Here is an 18730-nt window from a genome sequence, read left to right as displayed (position 1 = left end):
TATAGTGTACTTCGGCAAAAAATAGATATCAAAATAACACCAGTGAATATTAACAACACCGCCAAATCTGTACCCTATTTGGAACTTGGTCAAACGACTGCACTAACTTTGTAAACCACCATGATATATTGATCATGTGGATTTGATTCATAAAACAAAAATCCAGACGACTTACTCTTGAATGGCCTCCGACACAGGAATTCTGTTTACACCTGCTTCTTGTCGAAGTTGTGTTAATTGTTTCTGCAAACTCTGGACCTGAGAAGACATCTTTAAAGATAAGGGTTTCTCTAAAATCGAAATGCCAGAACAGCCTCCAAAGGGACGATGATGGATTCTCTTTGTGAAAATCTCGTTCTCGCGAGACGCAAGATGGCCGCGCCCATGAACAGAGAAGGAAAGAAATTGGCGTTGAGTGTACCAGCAAAACATGGACAGCAGGTTAGGTAAGTTCATGCATTTTATATTCACAAAACTATGATATGGAAAATGACCATGATCAAACTTTCAATATTGCATAATGGCCAATGATGTTTCCATTCTATCAAATGTTCATTAAATGTAATGTATACAATAGGTAATCTAGAATTTCCTCTGTCTTTATCTTGCAAAGAAAAAAACAAGCATTAAAGAATGACTCAACCAATACCAAGGACGTATATACTAATCATATATGTATCGCCTTCACATGTTGTAATATCATTTTCGTAAATTCGCTAGACTGAGTATAGAATATGTGAGAGATTAAAAAGTGTAGAGTACAAGTATAGCTATATAGAGCATCACAGGAGTCTGCTGCCTTTTTAGTCAGATTCTGCAAGGCAAATAACATGTAAGATCGTCGTGATATCATAGATGTTATATACTTTGCAAACCATTACTATAGTCTGTCCCAAGATATTTACTCTGTATATTTGAACAATTTTCAATAAAAATACACATACCTGTGACAGAATGCAATTAAAATCAATGAAAGGGAAAATTCCCAAGATAACTTCATTCACATATTAGCATTTTTCCCTCGTAAAAATTCACAGGAACGAAAACAGATTTCCAATGGAGATATATAATGGGGAATGTTGACATCTGTTCTCTATTCGGAAGTACTCAGGACACCTTGCGCAATTTTTCAACGTTATCATCCGGGTGTCTTCATCTCTTTGGCAATGGAAAAACCCAGTAGACTTTTTATTTTTAGCCGTGTATTGATACTCGACAAGCTAGAAGGGGCGTTTCATTTGGGAAATCTTGGGATTTTTTCATACTATTGGATGAACATCGTCTGAATCAAGAGGTATTTATAAATATCGAATAATTTAAGGAAATATGCGGCAAAGATATCTTGGGACAGACTATAATAATAAACTGCCAACTCCTGTAGTGTAGTAGCTGAGGCCAGAGAACGGTTGTGTCTGGACTCAGTAGGAATTGAACCTGGGCCTCTATATTTCCTGTCTATTGCTGAGCTATCCAGGTCAATATCCATGGTCTGTAGAGCCATACCTACTACACTCCTCCCACCTTAAATGTTTATAACCTTCAAGACAACACAACCAAGGTTTTGAGTAATCCTTATAATGGCAGGATTTTACCATCAAATACAGGAGCTAGTCAATACATGTATAATCTTCTTCCATAATAATCCCTATGCCACCTTCTGGTTTGTTGTAAATCGTAAATAACTAGTATAGGAGAAAAAATAATTATGGTCAGACCAGAAAACAACCTTGTATATCTAGTTACATTATAGGTGCTCTTTGGCTGGGGTTATCATTCCAATACGTCATAACTTAGAACCCACACTATTAATGATCTAAAAAAAAATTTATTCTAACTTCCTTCAGCAGCAGGTCATTTGCATGTCCTCCTCCAATTGGTCGTGTTTTTATGAAAGTATTACACTCTCTGTACTGTATACAGGGAGATATTCATCCCCATTTTATTTTTTCGCCCCTTTTGCCCTCCTTGCCAGCAGGCAAATTTATTACTGGATGAATTCCAATGTCTCTTTCTTTACACACAACTGTGTCTGGGCGAATCCAAAACGGCCAGGGCAAAACTGTTTGCAAATATAGATAGTGTCAGAGATAATCTGACTGAATGTATGCATATACATGCCCATACCAAAAAAAAGTACATATAGGCATACTTTATCTGTGCCTAAAGAGTACTTCATATGTACCTATTAATATGCAGGTATGGTACATGTACCTAGATAATGTATTATTTAAGTCCTCACAGACATTATTTATTGTCTATTACTGATTTTAGTCATTTTTTCAATATATTTGTCGTCCTTGAAGTTCATCAATCATTTTCCCAATTTGGAACTATGATAAAATTGAAAATTTATTTTAAGGTAACTCCAAGATGCAGGTCTGTAGCTTCTGGTCTGTAAAAATTTGAATAAACGAATCTACAGTTAAGTATTGGTGAAAAAGTTGCAGCCTTGTAAAGTGGAGTGATGCAGTTGAAAAAATGTGCACGTGAATTTTACATACTTCATTTTCCGAGGTCGGTTATTGCATATAATAGAAACTCTGGGGCAAATAAAGTGATGATATCGGTATTAAATTGCCTAAAAAATTAAATGGTACTAATTTATTTCTTGGAATCTGTGTGTAAATAAGTTTGATCAGTCTACAACATACACAATTTTTTGTATGCTGTAAATTGCAAATTATTTCCATACCTGCACAATTCTCTGATCAAGGTCGAAAAAGAGCGCTGCAATAACTCAATTACTTTTATGTTATTAATATAAGGATAAAATGTACCAGGTATATGGAAACAGTTTTTCAGCATCAAAAATCACTTTTGTCTAAAAGCATCTGTTAACAAAACTTGTTGATATGTTATATAATTTCATTGTTCAGACTGTTTAAAAAAAACTACAATTTTTAAATTCAACTGAGGATGTCAGAGAAATCATAGTATTTTATTTTAGACTTGCATAGAAAGGAAATCATATCAAGAGTTATTTACCTTTGACTAAGTTTATTAAAATGGATAAAAGTAAGTTATATGTAAAAATATAAGTCCTTGGTGGAGTAAGACCCTTAAAAGAAAAAAAGGTGCATACATTGCTGTATTGCTTAAAATTTGTGTGTCTCTCCGGTGGCAGAAATTGCTCTGTTGGTACACCTTTCAAGTTGCCCTACCAATAACTAAACTTACAGTAGATTGATTGACAGCTCGTGGATCACCAAACTCCATACACTATAGTGGTTTACCGTAACAAGAGTGATGTTAACTTTTGACAACTTTAGTAAAAAAAAAAAAAAGAAAAAAAAAGACATCACTAATGACATATTACATATATGTAGACAGATAAAAATTTATACAAAACAGCTTCATTTATTTAATAACATGATGCACTGTACATGTACTGACAATAATGAATATATTCATGAAAACCAGAAACATTCAATAATTAAGCAATAGTCTACAGTTAATAAGTATTTCCAAGATTGACCATGGGATTTTACCAGTGGTATCCGTATAAGCAGTTGAGGGTTTTGTTACCCTTTTATACCAGTAATTCAAAATATTTTCCTGCATTGTATGCACTGTGTGTAGAAAACTGACTTGGTTGATACATGTAGCATAAGTCAAGAAGAAAAAACAATTTTCCAAGATTAAATATTTTATTAAGGACAATAGAACAGAACATATTTTACACCATTTTCTCTGTTCTTAATTTAACTGTATGTAAATTTTACCCCTGCAATAGGGATGAACCCAATATACATGGATTCAAATACACTATATTGCAGATGTGTGGGGAAGTAAGGGGCATAACTACTGTACAACAACAGAAAAGTCATTCATACTGTTTATTTAAATCTAGGACCAAAGAGAACAAGAAAAAAGTGTATTCCTATATCTATACAAAACAAAGACATGAATCACAGAGACTTGTGGAGGTCTACTGAAATCACAATGGTGGCTCCTCATGGTTCTGTGTGTGGATGGAAGGAAATGGTAACCTGTCATCTGAAATAGACAAAACGTTTATTTAAAACTTTCTATGGACCAATTCTCAAACTTTGTGTATTCGTTTGGTTGATTGGAGAGCTGCAAGAGTAATCCTAGTTTGCTCATTTGCAGTATGAATGGAGATCTCAGATCTCCATTGTCTACTTTCCAAATTGCAAGTAGACGCTGGAGATATCCTGGACCAGGTCTGGAGGTAGCAAACAAATACACCATTATGCTTGTACATGTATAAAAATGAATATTGAATCTTTCTGGACAATCTGATTTTGATTTTTTGTTTACAACTTAAGATGAAGCCATGCCAAATGGCATTCGGTCAGCTGATTGTTGACTGGAGGATTTGGAAAGATGACTGAATATGCAGAGATATGCGATTCAGTCACCTTTTTGTTACCTTTCAGTCACCCTTCAAATGACTGAATGGTAGAGTTTCTGTCTGTGTGGAAGTGTCTGAAACTTCTGAGAAAATTACTGAAACTGAAAACTTATTGATATGCATGGTACCAGATTTTACTAATAATGTCTGGATAATTGTTTCTCTAAATTTATTCCTGGACACACATTCTTCATACATAAATTAAAATTGTACATGCATCTGAAAAATATAGTTTTATAAGAAGAACTAACACAGTAGTTGTATATTGAATAAAAGAAAACATAACATATTGGCTGTGTTCATCATAAGCTACTAATTCAAAACAAGGATGTGATTAAATGTATTCAAGTGCATAGATCCTGTATCAAGTAGCAATGTACATGATTGCTTTTGAAGTCCTATACATCTATAAAACATCTTGTCTGTAACTTTAAGTACAGTAACAGCTAATATACACTAGATGATCTTCTGAACATTTTTCTCATAGCTTCCCATTTTCCAAATTGTAGAAAATATATCATTTTGCATGTAATGTGGTCAGTAGGAAAATACACAACCAGATTTGAGAGAGAGAGAGAGAGAGAGAGAGAGAGAGAGAGAGAGAGTTTGGTTTGGTTTGGAAAGATGATTTAAATTGATAATTGTGCATACTGACTAATTAGGAGACCAATAAGATATTCTTTAAAAAGTTGCTTCATCATTACTGATTAGAGTCCTTTCAGATATTCAGATATTAAAGTTTGTCTATTTGACTAATGAGTCACGGTAACTGGATTGTACATCATCAAATCACTTTATCATGAGGTCCAGAGTTGCAAATCATGTTCATCAAAGAAGTATTGTCATTTGAAGTTTTCTTTACTTGTGTATTACATAATCTGTAATGGGATTTTTTTGTGTATTTACATATATACATGTTACCCTTTGACGATTAACCGATGTATTACATCCTGTTGCATTTTTATACAGAATGATAGAACAGAATCATTTATGAAGAGAACTATGACATCTGAAATCTATTTGCTATCTCTAATGCAGGTATTCTTGTAGCATTTGAAGTTTGATTATTTCTTCAAGACTTTAATGATCATTTTTATGTTTCTTCTACTTGCTAGCAGCCCAGTTAAGTATGCTGCTTCTATTTTTTATTCTTTCCTACAAATTCAGAGAGCAAAATAAACTTGCACCTCTCTTACATTAAAAAAAGTACAGCATCAAGAACGTTTATCACACCTACAATTTGTTTTATGAGTGAAATTAGGTCAAGTGAGTTCGAGTGGCCAAGTTCAGATAATTCTAGGAAATACTTCAGTTGATTTTTTTGCATTTAAGGAGATAAATTATTTGTTAAAATTTCCTAAAGTTTTATTTGTTTCCTGCTGTAGGAAATCTTTTAATCAAATCCAAAGCAAAATATTCCTGTATTTATGCAAAGAAGGGGAAGGGAGGGGGTAATTTATGCAAAAATGTTAGAATACATGACTAGAATTTTTTGTTTAAAACTTTTATTGCAATGAGATTAATTCAAATAATTATTTGTCAAAAATGTAATTTTATACATCCGTAAGAAAACAATGAAAATCTTTTGGTGCATTAGAACCAGAATATTTTACTGATGGACAATATGTACTGTATCTGCAGCTCATGTTAATTTTTTTTTAAAGTTTGTCTTGGAGAAGACACTTAACTTCTTAGAAGAGACCATTTCCCCCTCAAGCCCCCCCCCCCCCCCCTCCCGTGTCCCACCACATCGTTGTCTAAAATTGAAGTTTTCTAAGGTCCAAATATTTTAGACAACTTATAACATGCATTCCATACCAACGTTTGAAATATTTAATCAAACGCGCTAGCATGCGCTGAAGTTCTGTTTTGAAAAATGAAAAGAAGCCACATTAAGGCTTTCAACGAACAATTAACATATTGTAAGCTTATCTGTTACATATCATAAACTTTCCTCTAGCGCATACATAATGTCTTCATGCTTATGACAGATTGTACACAGTGTATTTCGGGGTGTTTGACTGAAGTGGAACGCATGTATAACGTTTACTTATCAAAACTGACGTTGAAATTATGAGAGACGTGTTATTAAAACGAACGTCGATATCAGATACAATGTGAAAGCGAAGTTTTTTTTTTCGACCCAGAATCATCATTTTTAGTTAAGCTTTATCGTACTGACACAGAATCTCTTTATCCTTTATTTTAAATGTGTTTTAAAAAACCGTCCAATTTTAGTGCGCATTCAGCTTACAGTAGCCTATAATACCTGAACATGTACCAACGTACTTCGGCATGTTCGTGACTTATTTAATGCATTCAATGTTCGCCGGCGTGTTAAGCCCTCTGTTTCATACGTCTTCTTATTATTTGAAAGACTACATAGGACAAGTTGCTTACTAGGGAATATATTATAATAACACATGTCTTGCATGTTCCTACACAGAAGTACGATGCCGTAGTACATATTAACATGGTACTACATGGAAATGTAATTTATCATTACGTATGTCTTCATGTAAATTCCATTACCTTTACTCGTTCCTAGCCAGAAACACACCGGTATCTTGGTCTTATTTTTACATTATTTGGTACTTTTAGCTGACTCTCTATACACAGTCATCTTTTATAACTTGATCTTTACACTTTTGATGCTTCATATAAGAGAAAGAGGAGTTCGCGCCATTTCCTCTAAAGAAAAAAATGGCGCTACATGCAAAAACAATGCCATGGTCTTACCGTTCACATGATGCTGCATGGACTTTTGGGAATGAACGGATTATTGGATTGGTTAATGCCATTTACGAGGGAATCTTCGTGTATATTTTGGCTGATGTAGCTTAGAAGGCTGAAAAAAAAAAGAAAACAGAAACGAATCTGAAAGTGCAATCAGTTATAAAGTGGACGATATTTTATTTTAAATGTACGACATGCTTTTTTCAGAATTAATCTTAGCACTTGTGATGTCTGTATTTGATTTGAATGCTGGAAGATAACAGATCAAACCGTTCCAGCGACTGCTTTTGACACCATTTTTATCTTTGCATTGACGTCATACCATGCTTCAACCTCTTAGACTTTAAAGCTGATAGCAGATTTGGAATTATTCTGCTTTAGAAGTTGAATATTCTTTAAGAACACATATTTAAATTTAAAAAATAAACTGTAAACACAGGAACTCCCTGCATGGCTTTTTAATGCTGAATCAGAGCTTCTTCCAAGAGATTAGCAGCAGATCCATACAATAATATTCATAATTTTATCATATTGCAGTGTTACAGAAACAGAACTTTTCGGGTTGTAATTTTTTTGTAAAATTGAATATCTCACATTTTGTATCCTTTTAATTTCTACCGCCAAATTGTGCACGTATGAGGCAAATAAAGCAGATCAGAGCTTTTTTATTAGTGCGTGCGACCTTTTTTTTTCTTTACAAAATGAGCCATATGTATAATTTGTCTTAAAAGGACAGTTTAACTGATCGATTGATATTACGCATTGCATTGCACAACTCATTGTATCAGATGACGTATATGTATGTATATACTAGTATACGTGTCGGCATGTCAAGCACGTAATTGCGGGGCACTGAATCAGTTATAAGCCGATCAACTGAATCCTGGGAAACTGCAACCTTCCATCTGTTCGTCAACAAAATAGCTCGGATTAGGAGACGACAGTGAAATGCTCTAATTAATCATGCTTTCTGGACGCCAATCAAGTTAAACTTTCAATTGGAGAGACTGCTTGGAATGTCGCTAAGAAACCAATTGTATTGTCTTCCGTTTTCTAAACGAAACCTCCTAAAATAACATTGTCTCCTAATTAATGCTCTTGATTATAAGTCCGTGTAATAATAACATGTACAAGATTTTGGTCTCAGGAAAGAATCAAATGCGTGTTTCGGATCGACATGTTCAAATATTATTGTCCGAATACGCAGAGAAATGTGTATATATATATACCGACATTAGTAAATATGTCCGCTAATGGTAAATGAAGTCCCTATATACGAAGTGATCTGCGGCATCAGATAATGAAGTAACTGAATGCTGTGAGGTATACTTACTCTTTGACGGCTTCAGATACGGGTATCCTGTTGACTTTGGCCTCTTCCTTGAGTTGGGCTAACTGTTTCTGCAAGTTTTGGACTTGGTTAATCGGCATATTGTAACTGGGTCGAATTCAATTCAACATCCAAGGTAGAAAAACAAATTTCCCGACCAGAGTGATGGCGATGTTTTAAAAAAATTTTCACCCCTGCTATACAATATTTAACACTTTTTATAGCTGGTTGATATGTACGACTGTTGCGTGGGGTCCTTAGTGGTCAAACTCTGCGCATGTGCAGTAGTGCAGCGAGCTGGTCCACGGCGATGAGGAGAAGAAGGCTGTAAAGAGATATGGATGAATATGACGTGGCTACCTGTTTCACTCAATCACCAATAATCACGGGATTTCCCCCCAAAGCCACGGCATATAACGCAGATATTGTAAAATTAGATCGCCTTGTAATTTGAACGCCGCGTCTGCCAACAGGCACAATTCCGTATGAATTTTACAATGTTGCAGACACAAATTAAAGAAAATCGATCATGAAGATATATTAAGAGACAGCTACCATTTGACGAAAGCACAACAACGGGAAGACAAAGAATTAAGACACACGTAACCGAAAAAAGAGTAAGAAAAAAAAGGTTGATTAATCATCCAAATGCATCCATTTTATCAGGACAAGTTGCTTTACTGTCCTTCCTTCCATTCCATTAGACCTTGCTAGGAAACTTGTTAAACATCATTATCACTGATTGCTATGCCCCATGTTTATTCATACTTAGCCCACACTACTTTCGGGATTTAATGGCTAATTCTTTATTTCCTCTTTATTTTTATAAAAGAAAAAGGAATGGAAGCGCCATTTATCCGAATTAAAGCCATCGCTTTAATGGTTTCTTCATTAACGTTGACGTATTTGAATTTTAAACAATGGTCGGCATATGATAACGGCTTGTTACATACCACTCAAGAATTAAAATTTAAAATAAAATACTTTTAAATTTAAGAGTGCAAACTGATAGAGATATGGTACTTTCTTTTTTCGTTTCAACTTTCATGTCATGGATATTTTTTGAAGTCTCGTACAATTCATGCGAACTCGCAGTTAATTATTTTTGGTTCTGGAAAGCCTGTTGAAAACTGATATCATTGCCATTTTTTTTTTGATTTTCTGTATCAATGTCTACATCAGATAAACATACGTCATTAGACAAGAGCGCCGAGATCGAAGTTTTTACGACATGAAAGAGAATATGTATGAACTTTCTATGATTAGCATCTTTTTTTTTTTGCACTATCGTTGTGTCTTCCCGCCTTTCACCGTGTCTTCTAAGCATCCCCTCCTCTTTTTAACAAAATTGAACATATGGTATGAAAAATCCGTTATTGTCAAGAGGAAGATAATAATTCTGAGCCTGGCTGGGTTATTTATGATTTTTGTTTTTTGCTTAGTCTGCATGCTTTTAACTAGCACCCTATATTTTATCTTATGTGTGCAATCAGAATACGTCATTTGGAACCATATATATTTTTTTAATCTTTATGTAAAAAAAATAATCTTTTTTTTTCGGTGATATACCTCATTTTATATTCATGTTCCATACAAAGTTTCGTCTTTGAGAGTTTGGTTATAAGAGGCGGAAGGGGGGTGCAATAAAAAATTGTAAGTAAAAGGTGAAATAAATAACTGAAAAGTCCCCTAATTGTGCGAAAAGTAGGGAAATATTTTCTGAACCCAACCCAACCCAAAACGACAACCTCGAAGAAAATTGAAATGGTGCTCATTACTCCAGTGTCCACAATATGTGGCTACGATGGAATAGTAGTATATATAACGCGCCCCATCTTGGGAATTGAAATATTTCAACCAGTGTTTGATGCTCTAATTACAAGTGCAAATATTGCTTAACCACTTGGCGAGAAGTATATCTAAATTGACTCTCGGTTGAAAAAAAAATACCAGCTTCTGTACGTGTGTGCAGATTTTGGCTTAACGTATAGTCGTTATTCCCCTTCAAAATATTGTAAGTGCTGTTAATATTGTAATTTTTTTTAGCATCATGACAAAACAATTTTGAGAATATTTTTATTTATTTTTTTTATAATAAACGCAGGTTAATAGATGTAGACATCAAGCATGAACACTCTATTGTAGGTAATTTGGGTTGTTGTTTTTAAAGATTTCTTTAACCAGTCTCCAAAAAGTGCAGAGAAAATTGCCAGGGTTCTGTCTTATCCTAGACGAAGAACTCCGACATCAAACATATTCATTATCAATAAATATATAATCTTATTATTTTTTTTTTTTTTAGATGTAATAGCTTACAAATAACATTTTGTCAAAAAAAAAAATTAAAAAACTGATACTGAAGTAGAACTGTACACATACCTGATGAATGATGCTCTAGTAAGGCGTCGGTCGCTGCCTGTGCGTGAACTCTGTGTGTAATGGGGAGAGCAATATCCGGCTTTCTCAGCGGAAGTGAATCATTTGTATATTATGATAGAACGGGATAGACATCCCCCTGCATGTAGCTTAGACTTTGATTTTTGTACTTTGTCTTGACCAAAAAGCGTATAATCTTGTGTGGACACAGTTCTTAGTATAAGCTGATCTAAGTACACATTACAATGCGCTGCAGATTGACTGGGTCTGATCGGACCGCGTTTCCTTATCCCCAGCTTGGTGTTCCTTGTTTGAGAAACTATGGCCCCACATTATGACTACATGTAGTGCATTTCCCTCTCGATCGGCTTAGCTGTCCAAAAACATTGTTTTTACAATTTCCCTGCAGGATTTTAGTAATTCATTTTCACAAATATTGTATTTACAAACATAGGGTTATTTGCGTAGAACTTCCTTATTCTTCGTTTAGATTTTTATCATTGAAACCTTTCAAAAAAAAGCAAAATAAGCAAATCCTAACAATTTTCAAAAGGATTTTAAGGTGAATAGATTTTAACCAGGAATAAAAAGAAGAAAACAAAAAAAGATCACAAACAGTATATATTTTTTTCATTAATCAATCGCGTCATCATATATTTTTGCAAAGTGTTTCCTCATTCCATTTTAGTTCGAATGTATAGATTTTTTATTACTGTGTACATGTACGCAAAGTGTAATTTTTGTAGAACTTCATTTGTTAGTGCAATCAATCAAGTACCGGCATAAATGAATTAAATTTTTATCGTAATTTTATCCAATATCAAGAAATGGTTTTCAAAACAATTTTTCTTTGGCCTTATTCGCCTAATAAAGGTGTTGTCTTTCAGAATTATAAATCTAAACATTAAAAATACTTTTCAGGAAGAGTTTGCAAAGCAGTGGTCTCTACGACTCAAGCAGACGTTCCAAAAGTGCAGAAGATGGCCATGTCGTACTTCCAGTCTTGGACCTCGGACAAAACCTGGAACAAAAACTAAGGGATGCAATGTTACTAGAGAATCCCGTAGATTGGAAAATCGTCCAAATACAACTACCCGCTTCTAAGAAGAATCAAATCATCTCCCCTTACCAACAAATAGTTTCAGCCATAGACAAGTTTCTCCGAGATCATGGCGGGGCAGAACTGATGGAGGATCTGAGATCAGACATACCGAGGCGCTGGGAGCGCCATGGTGACTTGGTCATGATTGACGCCTGCTTTCAGAACCCCTTCTGGAGACAGTACGGTTAGCTTGTTTGTCTACTCGGTCAACTCTCCAGAACATCCGGCTAATTCGAAATTGGTTTCCGTCCGATGGAATTAATTTGAATGCAAATTTCTAAACGCATTATATATTCCTTAGTATTTCAATGTCTGAAGATTATTTTTGAGGGTTTTAGTTGATTAATAGATCTATCTGATGCATACTTAGCTTTTTTCAAGCTTTGTCATAAGTCGCAAGTTCCTTTGTCAAAATTTCAGTGAACCTGACGTTCTGAATAGAACATGGCTATTCAATTTTTAACCTCTTTAGAACAAAAGATCATAACTGAGATTACTTTGGCTGGCTGCAACTACGTTAATTTGTTTACAGCAATCTAAGTTGATGCATATTTTGCAAATTTTTACTTATTATGATAATCTTAAACTTCAAACCTCCCTCCAGCAACCAATGAATCTAAAGGACTAATTTTCTGATTTGGTTTTTAATTCTTAAAGGTATTCGAGTTCCGTAAAAAGATTCATCTTTTAAAAAAAAAACGAATTGTTTTTCTCTCTGGGATGAAATTTGATGAAAAAAAAATCTTATTAATGTGAACGAGCGGGAAGAATTTGTGCGTACATGTTAGCATGTAAAAGTACAAAATATAGTGTTAGAATATTATGCAATGTATCGTAACAGTGTAAAGCTCTGATTGTGTTTAACACTTAACACTTGAGTCACGACATGTACATTGCAATTAGATATTCGACATCAAATTTTTTTTTTAAATTGATTGCAGAAATCTGTAAATAGAAAAATTAAATTCGCAAGTATCAATTATAGGGGGATAAATTTAAACAACTTAAAAGCTTTTTTGAAAACAAAACGCTTTCCAAAGAGGAACTTCAAAGGCGCATGTTGCATAATGTCGTTAAAGTACGTTAGGTTTATTTATTTCATAAAGATGCCAAAGAAAATGAAAATACAAAAAATATACTGTTAGAGAGAAGGCTGATAAATTGAATAAGACGTGGTTAGGTAATCTTGTCAAAACAAAAACAAAATCCCAACAAAAACTGCATGTTAAGTTAACGCAAAGACAAATTGGTTAACGCGTAATAAAAGTCAGAATGCTGGAGAGAACTCAGGAAGTAGATGAACGGCATGCAAAGAGTGTACGTATAGGCTGACGACCCTAACTTCTGTCATCAGGGGGTAATGCTTTTCCATTGTTTCTCTTTCACAACCCAATAAACCTCCTCTGGGGCGCTTCTTTCCCGTAATGGAGGCACATTACCGGCGATTTCATTCTTGAGCAGGCTCTCGGCGCAGACTTTTATGACTGGTTGCATCTCTCGGATTATAATTAGGGTGACATCCCTAATTCTGATAGTGTATTGATCTTCATCCTCATTATGAACTTGATGAGGGCATTAAAAAGTCATTTTTACGTATCAGAGAAAAATAGGAAGTCTTTATTTATTTTTGAAACAGGAATTTAGACACACTGAATGTATACTCGTAAGTTGATAGAAAGGCGAGACTAAAGAGTGTATAAACGTGATTAGCGTTTAAAGACGCTATGAGTATGACGCAAATTCAATTTTCATACTCCTTAATTAGCTCTAAGATCATGCAAACTCATTCATAAATAACCACTCAAAGGCTTTTTAACTAGAAAATCCGACGAGATTCTAAGCAAAAATATAAAAGTATTCAGGTACATCTTCAACAAAAGTCGGATACTCTGATAACTATAAATAGACATCCATTATAGGCATCGTTTTCATACATAGGTAGATGGATCGGCTGCTTTGACGATTCTTTTGCAGGTGTCTTTGTCAAAAGACGGGTTGATATCATTGTTGAGAATAGGAGATGAATGTTCTGGCAACTACAGGTATCTGTATACAGACGCCTGCTGCAAATATCTTTGACATTCACGTGTTTGATATTTACAGGTGACGATATCTGGCGCCTGATTGCCGAGGTTCTCTCCTGTGACAGATTGGCGCAGAAAGGGAGCATTGCTTCTAATGGCTACCGGACCCCAAGTGTCCGTCTGCTTCTGGGTCAGGACGGCTGGGTGGAACACGTGGACAATGGAATAAGGTCTGTGTGAAAGGGGGGATGTTTCATCAAAGTTTGTTCTGATATTAAGATTGATTTCAGTTGTTTAAAGGGTTTTTTACTTATAAATGTGAAAAACCTTGATAATGTAACGGATTTAAAGAGAGATACATGTATGACATACATTGTATGATGTGATTTTATACACAGGTATACGTATGATGTAACTAAGTGCATGTTCTCCGCGGGAAATGTTACGGAGAAGCTTCGAGTATCCCGCTTTCACTGTGAGAACGAAACCGTTGTTGATCTCTATGCTGGTAAGTGACTGGTGGGCAAGCATATCGCTTATTGCCACCAATTTTGCCATTGCTATTGTGATAATAAATATTTTAGATTAAATCTAAATCTTAATCTTAAGTATAACTAAAATGCACACTCAAATTTTTAAAAAGAAAAATCAGTTTTCATGTTAAGAAAGTTTAATCTGAATTGTCCTAGGGTTTGGTGACCTTACGGTGCCTCTGCATACTACAACATCTATTAAGCTGACAGCACATGTACGAGACCAAACGAAGACAAATTATAAATATAAAGGCATCGGACTTAACCTACCTATATATCTCGAGTTCTTTTTTGTTTATTTAAATTTAATTTTTTTAAAATGTTTACACATACATGTACAAAAACAACATACCAGTTCGTGATTGTTTGAGATGCTTTTCCAATAATTCAGATATTTTACATGCCAAAATGCATTTTAAGTACTTGTAATAATTTGTGTTTTCTAGTCAGCTTATTTCGTCCTCTTGAATTATGTTACTGCTTTAAGCTACAATGCGGAAGTATCTATTAATTTGGGCCTAATTAAACTCTTCTGGTTGGAATCATGGTTCACCATTTTATCCATCATTAATAAAAACAAGATTTAACTTGATAAAGTAAAGTGAATAATGCATACCAGCTTCCTTTTTAATATATACATTTCTATGGTATGTTTTATATGTATTTTTGTTTTTGTTAAACTGTACGATTTAACCAAAAGTTTTGAATGAGTTCTTGGCGCATTTGGATTGTCTAACAAGAATTTTCTGTATATGGCAGGTATTGGATATTTCACCCTGCCTTATCTAGTCCACGCCAGAGCCGACCGTCTCCACGCCTGCGAGTGGAACCCGGATGCTGTGGAGGCGCTGAGAAAGAACCTTCGTCTGAACGGGGTGGAAGACAGGTGCGTGGTCCACTTCGGAGACAATAGACAGGTAATATGTACTGTGAAATAATTTAAGTACGTTGGAGGAGGGGGGAAATTTTCGTGGATTGTTATTAATTTATTTATTTAAGTTTTGGATTATTTGTATGGATATAAAATAATAACTAACGCTTTGTATTTGATGGGAATGTTAATTTGACCTATGAAATTTCAGCCACCGTGATTCTAATAAATTCACAGAATATCAGATGAGAATTAAGACACAGCATCGACGTTCCGTGTTTGTTAAAGATTGCGTACCTACGACACCCTTGCTATATATATACCTCATAATCACCAGCTGCATTTATAACTGTATAAATGCACTTTCGTGATATCAATATACTAGTATTTGAATTTGGACAAGTTTTTTGTTTGTGTTTGACAGCATTACAAACTGAAGATGCTTTCTTGGCATGATACATGATGTGCATTAGCAAAGCTATATGCAGTTCATAACGAAAATCGTCGCTTATTTATCGTTGAGAGAAGGCCTCATGCACTCTTACAAGTAGTTTTTGCTGTTTTCAACTGATCAGTCATTTGTTATGTCTGGGTTGTAAAAAAAAAACCACCTTCGCACAATTTGCTTCCCTGTTTTGTTTTGGTACTCAAATGATGTATTGGACAATTTTAGGAGTTTAAAAGCATTATTTAAACGCTATAGGGTGGGAGGCACATTTGTTAATAAAAGGAAGTAAATGGAATGGAATTGCTTCCTTCTGCACAGAATATATCTTGAACACTTAGTTTTACGTAATATTATAAACGGTTATTGCATAATACCTGTGTTATATATACATGAAGAGAGAGAGAGAGAGAGAGAGAGAGAGAGAGAGAGAGAGAGAGAGCTTAAATGAATAAAAACACAAAGTCAAAGTAAAACAACAACTTAAATCAATAAAACAAAATCTCAGATTAAAACAATATTTTACTCTGACTTTATGTTTTTATTCATATAATTTCTCAATATTTTATCCGACCACTGTGACTTTTTTCTGGATTTACCGATATCATCATCAAACAAAATATCTCAAACAAGTGCCTTTCTTAAGACGGCTAGATGGTTGTGGCCATTTTTAGACTATATTGATCTCCTATATAGAAGATTCCTGTGTAAAGATAAAAGGAATATGTTGGAAATTCTAACGCTAAAATATATGGACTTTTTCTTGACTAAATAATAGTTTATTGCTTAAAAAATCATGCATGTATAATTACAAATTTAAGGAAGATCTAATGGCTACTTTGTTGACTACTCAGCCTCTTTAATTAGATATTTTAATCCTATTATTTATTAATTCTACAGCTCTGTCCAAAAGACGTTGCTGATCGAGTGAACCTTGGGCTTATTCCATCCTCGGAGCCTGGCTGGGAAACTGCGTGTGCGGCATTAAAGAGGTGTTCGGGTGGAATTCTCCACATACACGGCAATGTGGAAAGCGGGAAAACCACACCGAAATCCAGTAGCAACTGTGATGAATCTGAGATTGTAAAATGCTCAAACAGCACTGAAAACGGAATAGATTCAATGAAAGTCTCAGAAAGAAATCTCACAAACTCTACTGATACATGTTTGAGCAATTGTTTGAACTGTTCAGATTTAGCAGCAAAAACTCAGCCAAACTCGACAAAGGAGATATGGAGGGATTGGTCTTTGGGGGTCTCATCAAAGATCAGAGTTATTCTTGAGAGACTTCATACCCCTCACATTTGGCAAACGAAGGTTCTACACATCGAACACGTGAAGTCGTACGCACCACATATTGATCATTTAGTGGTGGACATTGAGTGTAGACCTGTACCAGGATAGCAAATGTTATACATTAAATTCATTAAAAATTGTGTTGTTTTTAATTTATATACATTCATATACGATATCTGTCTTCGTTATTGATGATATTGGCTTGTATGATGGTCTAAATAGTTTCGATATGGTGGTCGTAAAAAAAACAAAAAAATCAACATTTTATCTCAAGATAGTTGTAACTTTTTTGAATTAAACCTGAAAGAGCATACGCTTTATGAACCTGTTTTTAAAACAAAATGAATTCATTTGTATGAACTTTTTTAAAATTAAAAATTCAGTGGAAGAATTATTTCATTTATAGAAATCAGAAATGTTTGTTAGTTAGGCATACTGCAGATTTTACTGCCAGGAACAAGCTAGCAATAACAGATTTGTTTGATTTCATATCCAAATGATTTTCCGTTTGAGCTTTTAGGTCCTTGAATTCTATCGAGAAGCAAAATTCACACGCTGATTTCATACTAATTATAATTATTATATATTATGCTCGATCATTCTGCGACATTACCTGTTAATATTTTACATTTTGATAACAGGATTACATGAGGCAGCGGCGTACCTAGGAATAAAATATTTTTAAACAGGGGGTTAGGGGTGCAAACCCTCAGAAGCTGAGCATATTTTTTAATTACGGCAGCAGTAATTCTAATCTAGTACAATGTCTCAGCCATGGTATGGTAACTGTACTTACAGAAAACTCTCTATTAGATATACATTTGGTCCTCTTTTTTACGTATGTATCAGATTGCCATGCTATGACCTAAAATGGTTAGTGTGACTAATCATGATACTTATGACATAAGTATCATAATTAGTCATACTAACAATTCATACAAAAGTCTTATGTATATCTTGATACTTATGTACTGTGCAATTAATTGTTGTAATGATGACTGATAAAATGAACTACTGGTATGTGACTCTTGTCGCACTATGCAGTAGTCTTAAATGATGCTATGTAATCGGGTACGGAGTGCGGGCACAGTGAAATCCAAATTGAAAACAAGTTACTATCAAATTGTCATATTTGGCGATTCTGTGTCTGCATCGATTGCCTTGATACTGCAAGTTAGTCATGTAATATGCATGTTCTATTTAACCTTTGTAACCTTTAAGCCATGTATGAATGAATGTTTTAAGCCTTGACCTTTTTGATGTTTTATAGGTATAAAAACTAAACTTTTAACAGATGCCAATGAATAAAAAAACACATCTGACGCAACCTAGACTGACAATTTTATACCTGGTACATGTATGTTGGTATAATAAGGAAATAAAATTTGTAATTTTCGATTACCGTATGATGAATGAGTGTTTTGAAATTTTATACTGCTATGACAATTATCTATCCCCTTTACTAGGTCCGTTATTTGGAGGTTAATTTTGTAATCCAAAATTTGAGGTTTGATGCTTACCCAAACTTTGTTCTGAAAGATAACAGTTTTGCTTCTTTTTATTTTGATATGAATTGAAGCGCTGATCAATCGATTGTAATGAAATGCTGATTTGTCATTTTGTACCATATGGATCTAAATTT

General features: G+C 34.4%; 1 protein-coding gene and 1 long non-coding RNA gene across 3 annotated transcripts; one reads left to right on the top strand and one right to left on the bottom strand.

The window, feature by feature from the left end:
• Positions 1–181: 181 nt before the first annotated feature.
• LOC128167397 (tRNA wybutosine-synthesizing protein 2 homolog) lies at positions 182–17228 on the top strand. 2 transcript variants are annotated; one of them, XM_052833105.1, is made up of 6 exons: positions 182–446; positions 11739–12103; positions 14023–14173; positions 14342–14451; positions 15236–15393; positions 16693–17228. In XM_052833105.1, the coding sequence occupies exons 1-6, from the start codon at positions 328–330 to the stop codon at positions 17194–17196; spliced, it is 1407 nt and encodes a 468-aa protein (XP_052689065.1). In that variant the 5' UTR covers positions 182–327; the 3' UTR covers positions 17197–17228. The 2 variants fall into 2 exon arrangements, with proteins under 2 accessions (XP_052689065.1, XP_052689071.1); XM_052833111.1 differs by having other exon boundaries at positions 378–441.
• Positions 3823–11067, bottom strand: LOC128167518 (uncharacterized). Its single transcript, XR_008241240.1, has 4 exons — positions 10821–11067; positions 8445–8766; positions 7115–7223; positions 3823–3996 (listed from the first exon to the last, which is right to left on the bottom strand). It is a non-coding gene; the product is annotated as an uncharacterized LOC128167518 (long non-coding RNA).
• Positions 17229–18730: the final 1502 nt, after the last annotated feature.

Source organism: Crassostrea angulata, chromosome 1 (assembly GCF_025612915.1).
Source record: "Crassostrea angulata isolate pt1a10 chromosome 1, ASM2561291v2, whole genome shotgun sequence".
Classification (NCBI taxonomy): Eukaryota; Metazoa; Mollusca; class Bivalvia; order Ostreida; family Ostreidae; genus Magallana; species Magallana angulata.
The sequence above is the reverse complement of the archived record's forward strand: the minus strand, read 5'-3'. Positions and strand labels throughout refer to the sequence as shown.